This window comes from Tigriopus californicus, chromosome 10, assembly GCF_007210705.1.
Source record: "Tigriopus californicus strain San Diego chromosome 10, Tcal_SD_v2.1, whole genome shotgun sequence".
Lineage (NCBI taxonomy): Eukaryota > Metazoa > Arthropoda > Copepoda > Harpacticoida > Harpacticidae > Tigriopus > Tigriopus californicus.
The window spans coordinates 5,901,722-5,917,038 of record NC_081449.1 but is presented as its reverse complement, the minus strand read 5'-3'; the positions used below and the strand labels follow the sequence as shown (position 1 = coordinate 5,917,038).

Below are 15,317 nucleotides of genomic sequence, written 5' to 3'. Positions count from 1 at the left end.
TCGAACCCTGGGGAACACCTGACTTGACATCATGTATGTCACTAAGGGATCCCTCAACCTTAACCAATTGCTTCCTACCAGAAATGAAACTTTTTAACCAATTGAGAACCCTGCCTTGGATCCCAATTTCATGGAGCCTGTTAACTAAAAGCCCATGATCTACCTTGTCAAAGGCCTTGGCAAAGTCGAGAGAAACTACATCAACTGATTCATGACTCTCTAGTCCCTCAATAACCCGCTCAATATGTTCAATCAGTTGGGTAACCGTGCTAAAATGTGCTCGGAACCCATGCTGGCTAGGGAATAGGATATATTTTTTTTTAAATGCAATTGTCGTCATTTTGACTTCAAAAAGTTTAGGTCAAGTGACATCCCTGACTCCAATCAATTGCGGTGGCAAAATTCAAACTCGATCACACACCAATCAATGACGTTTAGTGGTTGTATCTCACATTCTTTTTTTTTGCGGACTTCCTTACCGCTACCGGGATTGGAATCCCAGCAGTTCAAGACGAGAAGATTATTTATTTTACTTGACTTTTATTTATATATATTATTTGATCGACCAAAGAATTGGAGTTAGCTGATCTGGCTAATCCTTGAATATAAGGTTGATCCGGAATTTTAGTCAAAAACTTGTCTAAGTCTGACTTAAATTTTGCTACTGGATCAACTCCTATATAATCCCTACGAATATTTGAGGGCAGCAAATTGAACAATGAAGGAGCCCGAGAAAGAAGAGAGTTGGACTTCATTGTTTTAACTAGCCCGGATTCTCGAGGGCTTGAAGGTGCTCTCAAAACGCACGTTAAGCCTCTACTGTCACTACAATTGACCCTAAATCCTGGGATGACAGAAATAGGAGGGCAAGAGGGAAGGTAGACAGGTGAAGGACCAACGTGCACGATTGAGAACCTAAGGTACATAGACAGCACTGGCTCGTTGGAAACCAAGGAGGAAAGTACTTCCTGTGGACAAACAAAGAGAAGATAATAGGTGATCGAGATAGATTGGGACAAGCAACAGAGGAGAAGAGAAGAGAGACCAGTCGGTTGACTAGATGACTTAATCTTGGCTGAGCAAGCTTGCTAGCCATAGCCAGCATACATCAACTCCACTACAGGAACAAGCAAAAATCAATGGAATGGAATAGGACAAAAGAATGTTCTAAAACCCAAATTTTGTATTGCAAATGCGAAACTAAACAGTTTCAGTACAAAAAGAAAAATCAAACCTTTTAGAAAACGACATACTCCATGAATCAAAAATTTATGAAATAACCTAGAATTACATTAAAAATGTGAACAGATGAAAAAAGTGAAATAATACATAAACACGTAAATAGAAAATATACGACTTGACTGCTAGTGATAGGAAGAAGAGAAAGCTAATAAGCAAAGTGTCTTAACTTAGTCAGCCACGCAAACACTTACACAACATTAGAAGCAACAAAACATGTGGCTGCTCTCAACAGAAGACAGGACTGAACTGATGCTTTGTTTTAATGGGAGACCTTGACTAGAAGTGACATTTGATTGCCAACTCAGACCATTGCTACCAGCCCAAATAGCTTGCACAAAGTTCCCCTGGAGTTTGTCCTTTTCCAAGATTGTCAGTGTCTGAGGAAGAGATCGCAGTCTGCACAACTAGCAATTCTTTTTGACACAGATGGTTGAATATAAGCCAGTGATTGCTGTTTTGGGAAAAGTCTTCACTTTCATTTTGGTCTTGCTCATAAAATTGTTACAAAAATATGGTATTGAATAATTCATTGATATTCAATATCCATTGATACCAAGCCAGTTAGTATAGTAGACAAATACTAATTCAGAACGTATTGTTCCTCCTCAAATCATTTGATAAAGCAACCCACAGTATGGCATCCCTTCCCTAGCACCTGCATTTGATTCTCAGAACATGGCGATTTTTTTTAAAGCTTTTTTTGACCTTTTATCAAAATGGTAAGGCATAAGTGTTAATATTTGTAAGATTTTTCCAATCCAGCCCTTCAGGGTTGGGGACCCTTGCATCCAAGCCCCGCAGGGTTAAGGACCCTTGCATCCAAGCCCCGCAGGGTTAGAGACCCTTGCATCCGGCACTGCAGTGTTAGGGACCCTTGCATCTGAGCACCGCAGGGTTAGGGACCCCTGCATTCAAGCCCCGCAGGGTTAAGGACCCTTGCATCCAAGCCCCGCAGGGTTAAGGACCCTTGCATATGAGCCCTGCAGTGTTAGGGACCCTTGCATCCGGCACCGCAGTGTTAGGGACCCTTGCATCTGAGCACCGCAGAGTTAGGGACCCCTGCATTCAAGCACCGCAGGGTTAGGGACCCTTGCATCTGAGCCCCGCAGGGTTAGAGACCCTTGCATCTGATCCCTGCAAGGTTAGGGACCCTTGCATCCAAGCCCCACAGGGTTAAGGACTCTTGCATCCGAGCACTGCAGGGTTAGGGACCCTTGCATCTGAGCTCCGCAGGGTGAGAGACCCTTGCATATGAGCCCTGCAGTGTTAGGGACCCTTGCATCTGAGCATTTAACATTCGTAGGGAATTCGTAGGCCTTGTTAATCCGGTTGTATCTTTCAAGTCCGACTTGGACAATTTTTTAGATAGCATTCCAGATCAATTATATAAAGTCTGAAAGGTAATACATAGACGAAAAATAACCTTTTGCTTTAATAGTACTGCGGATTACATTCCCTGTAGCGGTTAGAAAAGCCCTTGAAAAACCAAACCAAAATAATAGAAAAAATCACGCGGGATATTCTTGAGCCATATTTGTGAGGGGTAAGTCTGGGTTGGGTAGTGTGTGATGGAATTATTCAATGCAAATGGTAAGCCATAAGTATTGCTTTATATATTTGGTGAATACAGAGTCCATTGTATTGCACATGGACTTTGCAATGAATTCTGGGATCCAAACCGCCAATCCATACTCCCAGATGGCAGGGTATAGGTTTGAAAGAGACACACAAAACCAAAGAAAACGGGAGTTTGCAGAGCTTCAAGCATGGGAAAAGGACCCCAGTCTTTCCTCTGGCTTTCACATTAATGTGCCGTGAGTAAACTGGGAAGGATGGTTGAGATAAAAATATCATTTGCAGGAAATTGAACTCTTTCACTCTTTCGAGTTCAACTTCCCTGAAGACGACCGAGCAAGCTGGAAATCTGCCCTTGTGTAAAACCAAAACCTTGGGTTTCTCACCATTAACCTGAAACCTTCAGCAACGGTAATTTGTGGCAAGACCGCCTTAAGTGCATGTTGTGGAAGTCTGACTTGAAGATTTGTCTGGACATGGCTCATGGTTTGTGTAAACGACTATTACATGCCTCGTAACAAGGTCAGCCACAATTCAGCTGTCAAGTGTCCTGCAAGTTATCGTTTGTCTACATTGGTATTGACAAGTAATTTTGACCAAAACAAACATTCTAACCCCTACTTTGGGAAGATGATAGATGTATTAGTATTTGAACATACTGGCGGGTTATTGCTCTTGGAGCTCTGGTTTTTGCCAAAGAGTTTTGTATCAAACAAACGAAGCAGTACTTTGATTCATCGTTTATTTCATGAAATTTTCAATGAATGCCAAAAGTATCAACAAGTTCGAACACAAACTAATAATAATTATGGCTCCTAGTTTGAGGGTCTGAGTTGGGGCTGTGTGTGTGTGCTGGTTCCAGTTTTAATTTTGAAAACAATCCTTTTGGAGTTTCAACTATCATTCCCAAATATTTGATTGATGTTTCTGTTGGAGAGACTGTGCAGAACCATTGCAATACTGGTTCATTTTAGATGCACTCTTTTCTTGGCGATGTTTGATATAAACATTTACGCTTTTGCGCAATCACTGAAGATACGGGCTTACGAATATTACCCAAGGCTTTAAATTCGTCATTCAATGGCTCTTCAAAAGGTCCGCTGAAGCGCCAGATTCTCGTTTATTCACCAACTGTTAGGGGAAACAGAACAAGTTCACAGAGGTGCTCTCCAACGAAAACTGATTTCAGGCCGTTTGTTTCAAGGTTTCTGAGCAATTCGTTCAAGTTAGGAGTCAAAATTCACTCGTGCTCTTGAGCACGGCTGACAATGGCACTTTCATCTCGGAAAGCGTAAGAATAGTTCAGTACACTGTTTTATGACTGTTTGTACGTATGAAGCGAATAATTGTCTCTACTACAAGTCCTCGTTGTCTGGAAGGTATCTGTTGGAGTTTTTTGATGTGATGACAGAGCCTTGTACTTTCAATGTTTCAAGCATTTGATTGGAAGTTTAAACACTCCTGATGTCATGATATTACAAACATTTCCTCAAAACCAAGTGATCCTTAGGGTAAAGCTTTAGTCCTTTATTTATTACCCAATACCTCTTACTCCTATATTCCTCTATCGCCTACTTTTTGGTGTTGGAATGGATGAACATACAAAACAATACAACACTTGAACGGACCTGGGAGACAACGGTTCGAGCGATCGAGGACATATTCCAGCATGGCCGTGGAGGAAACTCAAAACAAATTGGCAATATGTCTACACAATGTGGATGTTGAAAACTAAACTTTTTCAACATTATCTGACCAAAGTTTAAGATTTTAAAGGGCTTAAAAATAATCGTAATTGTGATAAGTAAGTCATTGAGCTAGATTAAAATCAAGCAAGTTTAGCTTGAGTTAACTTAATATACAGGGGTCGCACAAAGTATGGATTCAGATAAAATCGGCCGGGAAACGTCTTTGACTTCAAAAAGATTAAAAACGAGTGCATAGGCAGATGCGGTAAAGCTCTGAGATTATGTATTCTAATTTTCGTTAGAATTGAACAATATTTCATTACATAAAATTTTTGACTTTCCTACATAAAGTTTTTGCCCTCGACGCCGACCACCAACCTTTCCTTTTGGTGATCTCGTCCTTGCTGTAGCCGCGAGCCATGCTGTAAACGACGATGTCAACAAAATTGGACCTGAGACTGTTATTTTTGCTTCTACAGAACGGTTAGATGGCTCAAATTGAAGCTCTTGATCTGCCCTACCTGTTCCCGCCGTTGCTGAAGACGTACAGGCCCACGTTCGTCCTCAACAGGTCCGGCGTCTTGAGCTTCTGGTTGCCGAACGACTACTGGCTCTTCACGGACGTGGGAAGTTTTTTTTGTTTTGAAAAATTAAATTTTCGTTCCCAAATGAAGGTAGAAAGCGAAAAATACGGTTTTGTGATTCTAAAACGTAAGGTTCCGACGCCATTTGGCACGAAAGTTCAATCCATACTTTGTGCGACCCCTGTAGGTTAGCTTGAAACTAGTTCAGCCATCTGAACTAATTTTTATGTTGGCCATATATTAGCTGGACTTGGCCACTTTATCTGTGCTTCTAACATCAGAGATAACCCGTATATGCTAATCCACTAGGATCTTATTGACTTTCGAAATCGCCCTCTACCGACTCAAGAGTGCAAGACTGGAGATGATGCTCAGTACACAAGCTCGGTACTTTGGTAGGATTCCTGTTCATTTTCTTTGACTTTTCCTCCCTTCTTTTTAGCTACCCCTCATTGGTTGGCGCATTTTTTGGCATATCATTGGGTATCCATTAATTCATTCTTCAAGCCTTTTGTTCGTTTGGTTTGCAAGTGTTGCATGCACAAGCCATAATAAACGAAAAAGTCTGTTGTTTCTAAAGTCTTTGTTCCTGTCATTTTGTACCCGTCCGATTACCGTCACCCAGGGGAAGGTGACTCGAGAATACAAGGGTGCTTGCTACTGATATGATCAAATTGACTCATAATTTGAAAATTGGCTAATCTCTTTTTTTTGGTGGACTTCCTTACTGCTGCGAGGATTGGAATCACAGCAGTTCAAGACAAGAAATTTATTCAATTTTGTTATTTTTTATTTATATATATTATTTGATTGACCAACGAATTTGAGTTGGCTGATCTGGCTAACCCTTGAATATAAGGGTGATTGGGAATTTTAGTCAAAAACTTGTCAAAGCCTGACTTAAATCCTGCTACTGGATCAATGCCTACATATGCCCTACAAATGTTTGAAGGCAGCAAATAGAACAAAGAAGGAGCCCAAGAAGGAAGAGAGTTGGACTTCATTGTTTTAATTAGCCTGGATTCTCAAGGGCTTGAAGGTGCTCTCAACACGCACGTTAAGCCTCTACTGTCACTACAATGGACCCTAAATCGTAGATTGGGACAAAGCTCATGGGTGCTTTTGAAAATGTGCAGTATCCGATACCGTTTGTACCTTCTCTGAAAACTGTACAATCCCAACCTTTCTAACCTCTCCCAATACGATAGCTCTCTCATATCCTCAATGTTCCTAGTAAAACATTTTTGGACCTGCACGAGCTTTTGCAAAGCTGCTGAACTTATTAGAGCCCAAATGGGCACGGCATTTTCAAGATGTGCCTGGACAATCAACCGACTTGTACAGAGTAAGCATCATGATACTATCTCTGGACTTAAACGTGCAATATATCAAACCACATGTTTGAAAAGCTTTGCCAACTTTCAACTGGATATGCTCATCAAACTTTCCATTATCTTGGAGGACTCTACCTAAATCCTTCATGTATGAGTCTTGCTGAATGTCCTTGCCTTCATGATCTAAAAGTGGAGTGTCTAATGACGTCGACCCAAAGGTAATTGAGTGGAATTTCATTCCATTTAGTGCCATGTTACTCGCAGCAACCCAAGACAAGATTTGGTTTAGGACCTCTACCAGACAACCAGAATTCTGACCATTCCTACCAACTACCAATTTTGTATCTCAGCAAAGGAAGAAATACTGACATTACTACTACTAAGCTTCTGAAGGGGAGCAATGAAGATGATGAAAAGGAGAGGACCCAAAATGGAGCCCTATGGAACTCCCAACTTGACATTATGCATTTCACTAATTAGGGACCTCTAAACCTTAACCAATTGCTTCCTACCACAAATGAAACTTCTAAATCAATTGAGAACATTGCCTTGGATTCCAATCTCATGGAGCTTGTTAACTAGCAGGCCGTGATCTACCTTGTCAAAGGCCTTGGCAAAGTTGAGATAAACTATATTGACTGATTCATGGCTCTCTAGTCCCTCAATAACCTGTTCTATATGTTCAATCAGTTGGGTAACCATGCTGAAATGTGCTCGGAACCCATGCTGGCCAGAGGAAGGACTTCAGAGAAGATGGGAATTTGCCCTGATCCAAGATGCAATGCATTGAATACAAGAAAACAGGAGCAAGAACATGTGAGCATATCATCAGAAACTGAGATATTGCATCATCAGGACCAGGAGAGCTCAAAAGCTTTAAATTCCTGATGGCCACTAAAGCATCTTGATCTGTGACTACAAGATCGTCTAAACCCTTTTGTACCTTCTCTGAATACTGTACAATCCCAGCCTTTCTAACCTGGTTTGGGAAATTCAAAAATTTGGCAAATTTGGTGAAATTAGGTTACATTTTAATTTTTTTCAGCAGTGCCAAAATGACGACTTTTTTACGAACTGCTTTTTCAGAGCAATATGAGGAATAGTGAAGGTTTCCTGTATTCCTGTTTATCTAGTTTTGAATTTTGGTATTGCTAGCTCTAAAGTCATTATCCATTATCAAAAGTGAAGTTTTTAAATCCTTAATACGGCAAATTTAAATGAAAGTTTAGAAAATAAATTGATAGCTTCTAATAGTTAATGGGCCAAAACAAACCAGTTTTGTTTTTTAACAATAGTTGAAGACCTTTAAACTGCTATTACAGATCTGGCTGACATCAAGATGTCAAGGGCTCACTCTGCTACCACCTCCCATTGGCTCCCCTGTTTTGCTTTGTTGTGATCTTTCTCAATGATTTACTACCAGTGGCTGTCCTCATATGCATAGTGAGCCAGCATTAACCCAGCATGAAGTTTAGCCAGTGTTCAGTTCTCTGCCGCTGACTTTTTGCCAGTGGATGGCCCAATAGTGAATTCCTCTAGCATTCTTAAATACCACCAGTGATCTATTTCCCCACTCTGTACTTAGCCACACATGAGTTCCATGAACTCCTCCTGCGTGCGTAGAGGGACAATGAATGGGCTTAACCAAAACACTTCAACAGAGCAACAGTTCCTTTTCAAACTTGAATTTTAACCATTTCCAACCAAAAATTTAACCAAAAATTTACCCAAGCCGCACTTTTTTAAAAACGTTTATTTCTTAATGTATCCCAACATTGTTGAAACTTACACGGACTTACTTTTCGATGTAGCTTCAGAAAACATTGCATAAGTCTTTAAAACATTTTATGATGTTTACCTCGTGGAACTGATTGCGCAAACTTTGAGGTGGGGATTTTTCAATAAAGTTGTGAAACATCTAGTTTTGGGCCTCAACAACTTCATGTAGAACTTGTTCCATTGTTTGAATTGAGTCTTTGGAGTCATTACTGACAAGATATAGCCCTTCTTGTATCTTTTGTACAATTCTTTCACAAGCTAACTGAGCTTGCTGGCGTTGAATCATAGCTTCCATCCATTTGTTTTCCTCCTTCAGCTTTTGGGTGAGATCTTTGTTTTCTCGTTCTCATTTCTCTCGAATTCAACCATTTCTTCCAACCATGCAATCTTTGACTCCAGACTTCCGACACCAAAGGGGTGTTCAATGTGCTTCCATTTGACGGTGAAGACATTGAAAACTATTGAAAGAAAGGTATGCATAATCATTACCTTTCAATAGTAACCCCCATCTGAGTATTTATATCATTAGCAATTTTGAGAAAATGAATATATTATTGATTAACAATATGCTTTTTCCTACAAGGCGGCAAATGGTTCTAAGCAACACAGTTTTGCTTTCAGCTTTATTACGGTTAAAAGGAAAGTGCATCCTAACCATTCTTGTCGAAACTCTTAAAAGGCCAACAATGGCACAAAGACCAGACACAAAAGTTCTAACTTGAGGGAAGAGGCATTTTGCTAGACTACAGTTTGTTGCAATAATGTACTGTCTTGTGGTTCATGATCATTTCTATAAATTCCACACTTCTGTCACCCTAAATTTTGTCCATGTTCTTAAATAGAGCAATTATTTAGAGCAAACTTGCTATTGTTAATGACCTCAAAGATTTTGCTCCCTTTTTAAAAGACATTTTATTGAAAAAGCCCAATGAAGATCGAACTTTGATGAGCAGTGCCTTTGCGCAATGTCACAAGAGGAAATTGTGATAATCATGCAAGCACACTTACCTTTACAATATCTATTTTTAAACTCTTTTGCCCTTTTCTATTTCTGGTTAATTTGAAAATTTGGGAATTTGATTTGTACCCATCAGTAGTGCTTGCCTTCTCCCTCTCTTTCTGCTTGCTTTTTCTCCCTAACCTTTGTCTCTTACTCTTGTAATTCACAGGGTGTCCATTTCTAAATCATTTAATCTCCATTTCAATTTCGCCACAACTTTTTGAGAGCTCTTTGTCATATTCTCAGAAATTCAGATTTGATGTACGGATAAACATCTGCACTTTCCAATTATTTCTAAACCATTTCGATGCTCCAGTAAAGTATGGTAGCCATTCGAATACAGTGCTAAAGGTTTGGGAATTAGCTTTTCGCGATTGAGTTAACGCATTACGTTCTTCTTCAAATGAGAATGATCCCAGGCTACAATAATTGCTCATTTCAATTTTCAGCGTGATCAAGCTACTGGATCAAAAGTTATGCCGTCCCAAAAGGCACTACAAAGCTCTTCAATGAATGAACGAACTAGCCCTCTTGTGGTAATTGATTACCAGATAAGGGCTAAGTCATTCATTCTGTGCTCTGTTATGTACTGCACTTTGAGAGGGCATAACTTTTGACCCAGTCGTTTGATTGAGCTGACATTAGAAATACGCAATCGCAGGGATCTGGGGCCAGCCTTATTTGAAGAAGAATTTAATTCATTGACTCGAATTGGAGTTGCTAATTTTTAACCTTACCATCCCCGTCCATACTCCAGAGTGGTTCATGTCCATGGAATAACGTCAGTTGTCCATGAACGCGTTTACTTGACTAGCCCTATATCTGACCTCTTGCTTCAGAGCATCATCTGCTCTTTTGAACATATTGCCTACGATATGGCAACCTTGTATACATTTCAAAAGTCAATTAACGTTTGCTCATCCTTAGACTTGAGCACCATTTTCTTCGGCACAAATGTCGTCAATCTTGTTTCTTGTCAACCCCTTTGGTTCAAAAGCTACACAGGTGGGACGAAACAAGGGTACAGGAACAAAATGCAATCGCATTTGACCGTTTCAGTCAAAACCTTGTTTAAAATGTTTGTTGTCTGGTTGATTTCCATTGATTTGAATCAAAACTTCCACGACAACAGACGGTTGAAACATAAAACGTTGTCTTCGTTTGGCCCATAACAGTCATTATTACATGCCATCAACAATGATGAGAGAAAAATGCAGGTAGAGTTCAGATACACGAAAAATCATACTAGTAACAGGCGGCCATGCCCCCAAATCACTTTGATCATGAAGTTGCTTGAAATTAATCCAATCGAACACATTTCTGCATCTCTGGTAAACAATTCGACTCTGTCGAGGCAAATTTTGGTGGCATATTCAAATACTGGGTATAAGATTAAAACGTAAAAAACTAGCCAATTCCAACAGCCAAGTAACTCGTTTTAAAGTGTTTTAGAATCTAATGATGAGCATCAATTTGATGGGTGTTTCAAATCTTAGAATTATTTCTTTTGAAGGGCGGTCTCGAATTTCCGAACCGTGTACAGTATATTACACTCCGAAGAACGGTTGTTTGTCCGTGAACTGCATAATTTCAGGGTTGAAAAATGATGAGAGCCTCCAAAAAGGAACACTTGCCCAGCAAAATGTCATGTCAAGGCGGGTTTTCATACCTATAATCCGACATTGCTCGTTTTGATCTTGCTCTGACGAATTTTGTAGTTCAACAAATTTCCTGTGCTGAACGCGTCTCGAGGTTCATCATCAGCCCGTATAAAGCCCAGAGTCTCCTCTTATTCTTCCGTGGTATCCAATCCTTTAAACCATAATAATGAAGATCAGTTTCTTGCCTTAACTGGAGCCCGCATATTTCAATGTGGGCAACGTGGCCGTGGATTTGGCACGCGTGGTCGTTGAGATACTGATTTAATGATCTCTTGACTCAAATATTGTTCAAAAATGCAATCGAGAATATGCAAACGAAATGATTTGGTATGTTTTGGACATTTTATTAACACTTTAGCAACAGGGATCGTTGTTGAATCAATCAGAATTCAGCATCGTATGCGCTCGTACTTTCTTTTTCATCATTAACTTCGGGCGTCAATGGAGGATACACTCGCCAAGGGGGATTTGAAGGGTTAAAGATAGTTTCGTCTGTTCAGACTCAAACAGCCGGAGTCAATGAAACTACAAAGTCAACCAGACGAGGGAGGACGCTTCGGGTGCGGTTGTCTTCAAGAGTCTCGGTAAGGTAGATGTGTATTAAAGTCAGCTCTTATTCTGCAGTCAAAATGGAGGGCCAGAGGAGGACGCGGTTGAGGGGAGTTGGGGTCATGAGGGGAAAATTAGGAAATGCGCGTTTCATGTCTAATCAAAAGAGAAAGTGGGAGGACCGGGGGGAGAAAGGGACGTTTTATTTTATTCTTCAGCAATTACAACCCTAGCCACGAACGTCTGACCACCATTTTCATCTCTTGTTCATTTGGTTGGCGGATGACTAGCGCTTTCCGTTGTTGTAGCTCATGGTGCGCATAGGTGCCTTGAAATTGGCCGCCGCTTGCTGTTGAATCTGATAGGCCAGTGGGTGGATCTTAAAGCCGTAGAGGCGGGGTACGAACTGGTTGGCGGGGCGCTTGGGTCGGTACTCCGGGTGCACCATGAACAACATATGTGGAAAACCCGTTCCAAAGTAGGCGCCGTCCGTGTGATGATGCCGAGAGGATTTGGGAGTGTACACATCCATGCACTTGGGACAATAGAGCTTGACCATGGCCTCTCCGGGAACGTCCGAGAGCCCAATGGGTAGCATTGGTTGGTTCTCACAATAGACGCGTGGACAATGGCCGAAATCACCGGCTTGATACTTTTCGATCATCTGAGCGATCCCTCGATTGGTGAGGATGTAACGGGCATGAATGAGGCCGTAGAGCATCTCTGCCGCTTGTTCGATCAAGTCGGATTGATTGGGATTGTCCTCGAGCTCATCGTCCGGCTCTAAGTCCAGGATCATGTCCAAAGCTTGCCTATATTGGGGTACCTGTAAACATGAAAAAGTACATAAAATTATCGCAACTCAATGCGGTCACTGATTAATTGATCAAGTGATAGCCTGATCTGTGAGAATACTCTCATCATATAACAATAATAACCCTTTGATGTTGATGGGAGTGTGCGATATCTTTAAAGAGTTGTTGGGACGGAATACTCTTGTAAGCCGGTTTCCTTCGACATTTTTTGAGAGACCTCAAATGCTTTGGGAAAGAAGTAACAACACATCTGTGTCAAGGAAGGATTTCTCATAGAATCGTATTCGGTATTTGAACCGCCTTCTCTACGTGATACAATGAAAAGTCTGGAAAATACCCCCCCCCAAGTCTAAGATACAAAATATCTTCTTTGCACTTGCCCATGGGATTTACAGTAGACATTTAAAAAATATATGAAGCGAGCTTGATAACAAAGTTTCTCTTGGCCGGAAACGCAAAAATTGGAGCAAACTCTCAAACCTCTTGTTAGATCTTTGAATGAAGTTAGTGTAAATACATTGAGGCCATGAAAAACATTTTTCATGCACTCGCTCTCACACCCATTATCATTTTATGATAACAAACTTGTGTCATCAAGAAGATTTCATTAGAACGACTGCAAATTTAACTTTGTTTTCCAGGCAATCATCTCCTAAATAACTGGACCCTCAGAATGTCTTGTCTCGTTTGGTGGATCATTCTATCTAATTCAATTATATGTTACATAAATCTTTTAGCCATAATGGCGAATATTTTTTGCCTTCCCGCATGACTTTTTGTTCATGCATCAGTATTTCAATAGACCTAGAATCTCTTTGCTGTAATCCAGGGGTCAATACTACTTGATGTGTAGGACCAAATGCAAAATCACAAAGTGTATCACTCCACCCACATTCCCTCTGCACCAAAGCTGGTCAATGTTAGATAAACGTTATTCTCCACCGATTAGTTGGCGGTGCTCGTTTTTATATTTGTGGCAAACTTTCATAGGTTTACATAGAGAGTTTAAGGGTTATTAATATCTTGTTGGGTTAGATTCGGTTAGGTTAAGTTTGAAAAAGTGGCACCGCCAACTAATCGGTGGAAAATAAAGTTTACCGTCAATGTTATCTTAGCTAAAACCACGAACCTGTTCATTGAGTCCTGTCAGATTGAATTTGTCCTGAATGTAATCTTCGTCGACCTCGCAGAAGAATTCGTTGCCTCGGAGGCCGCAAAACCACGAGATCCACGAGACCTCTTCCGAACTACTCATGATGATTGAGGATCAATAACCCTAACAACCTGAACCCGGGGGAGGCGGAGGCGGGGGCGGGGGTTGATCAACGGCTGTGCACACGCTCGTCTGGCTCTCTCACGCCACTTCCGGGCACGAAGAAGGTGCGGGGTCAACAAGAAAACAACGGCTCAACGGGCGATCTCGAATCCCTCAGAATCCCCCAAATGGCGATGGCTGATCGGGCCCAAACTGCACCGGAGACTTCTGCTCTGCGGGTACGATCGACCTAGAAGCAACAATCCGGTCTCAGCTCACACGATGAACGGGTACAACCTGGAAAAAGGGGCCTTACCAACGCAGAAATCCGGGGTGAAGTCTCCCTTTGTATTTGGGTAGCTGGGATTGCTGAGAAAGAGAGAGAACGAGGAGGCTCAACTCTTGCTTCCCTTAGTCAGGCTTGCGGAGGAAGATTGCTTCAAAGTGACTGAATGAGCTATGCTTGATCCTCTGCCAATGAAGATGGATTGCTATTATGGGAGAGAATAATGGTTTTGAAAGAAGGTTTTATACATTTCTGTCTAAATCTATTTTCTTTTGAATGGTTGCGAGGCTAGCAGAGTTTTATCCTCATAAGGAGGGGTAACGTAGAATAAGTTTGGGGGAGCGAGCATTTGGTCACTTTTGTAATCAGGAAATCTGTGAATCTCCTGCCTTTTCAGCCGGATTTGGCCCAAGATATTTTAGAGCTTGCCCAGCCAGACCTTGGCTTTTGATCGGGAGAGAAAGGTGGTGGGCAATGGGCATTATTCGTTTATGCACTCATGCACTGACGAGCAATGCTTAAGGGCACTGAGTCGGAGGCTGGCTGAAATTCTTGGATATGCCATATTATGCCAGGGGTTTCATGGGGTGGGAAACGAGATACTCTCTCAGGGTTTTTTTCAAAGGGCGAATGTTGCAGGTCAACCTCATTACTAACCGTTAATTTGGCGTATTGATCACTTTAAAAAGGGTCAGAACTACAAAGGTCATCAGGGATAGAGAGGCAGGTCCAAGTGTCAGGACTGCAGGATTTTTGAGACCTATGATCATTTCCGAGAGTCTTGTAATGTTAAGCTTTCGCATATTTTCGTGTTGTCGGAATTATGTTTTTTTACTTTACTGTACGTGTTCTAAATCAGGAAATATTTTCAAGTGCCTTATTGCTAAGGATGTCCAGAACCCAAAACTTATTTGATGTCTTCGAATTTTTACTAGATTTTCCATTGGCTTTTTTGTGCTTTATGGGAACGATTTATACATTACAACGTCGTCGCCATTGCATTTGAATTTTTAGTTTAAGTTGCAACCGAAGTACAAAGAAATCCGGAAATTGGAACCTCCAAAATATCACGACAGAAATTACTCGTATCCGGATTGCTCCTATGAGAGAACACTTTTTTGTGGATTATGATACAGTAATTATGACTAATGACTCATGAGTGCAAATAGAACAATAAAAATCCTCAAACATACTGTTTTCTTTCACGAGTTGAAGATATAAGTATTTTTCGAGTTTGGCCTGATTGCTTTAAAAAGTGTTGCTTTTTAATTTCTTGAAACGTAGAACTATTCAAGTAGTTTTCTCAATTAAACCTCCAAAAGAAATTCAACATCTTAGATTTTTCATCGATCGTCTGAGAAGAAAAGCCCAGATCTATTGGTTATTCCAGTACATTTTCCCGAAAAGGTTAGTATTTCCAGATTCTGCCTCTTGGATTGGTTCTCATATCCAAAGTAATTCATTAAGCAAAACATCGGCTTCAATAACAATGTGCTAATATCAGGATTGCTCTTGTAATCGATGTTCTTATATCGAGATTTCACTGTAG

The 15,317-nt window shown here is 40.9% G+C and overlaps 1 protein-coding gene across 1 annotated transcript; it reads right to left on the bottom strand.

Moving 5' to 3' along the window:
* Positions 1-11,186: 11,186 nt before the first annotated feature.
* Positions 11,187-13,646, bottom strand: LOC131889552 (casein kinase II subunit beta; the record flags this gene model as incomplete). The annotated part of the gene is given in 2 exon segments (XM_059238680.1): positions 11,187-12,238; positions 13,357-13,646. Coding segments are annotated over 2 exon segments (666 nt in total). The 3' UTR covers positions 11,187-11,698.
* Positions 13,647-15,317: the final 1,671 nt, after the last annotated feature.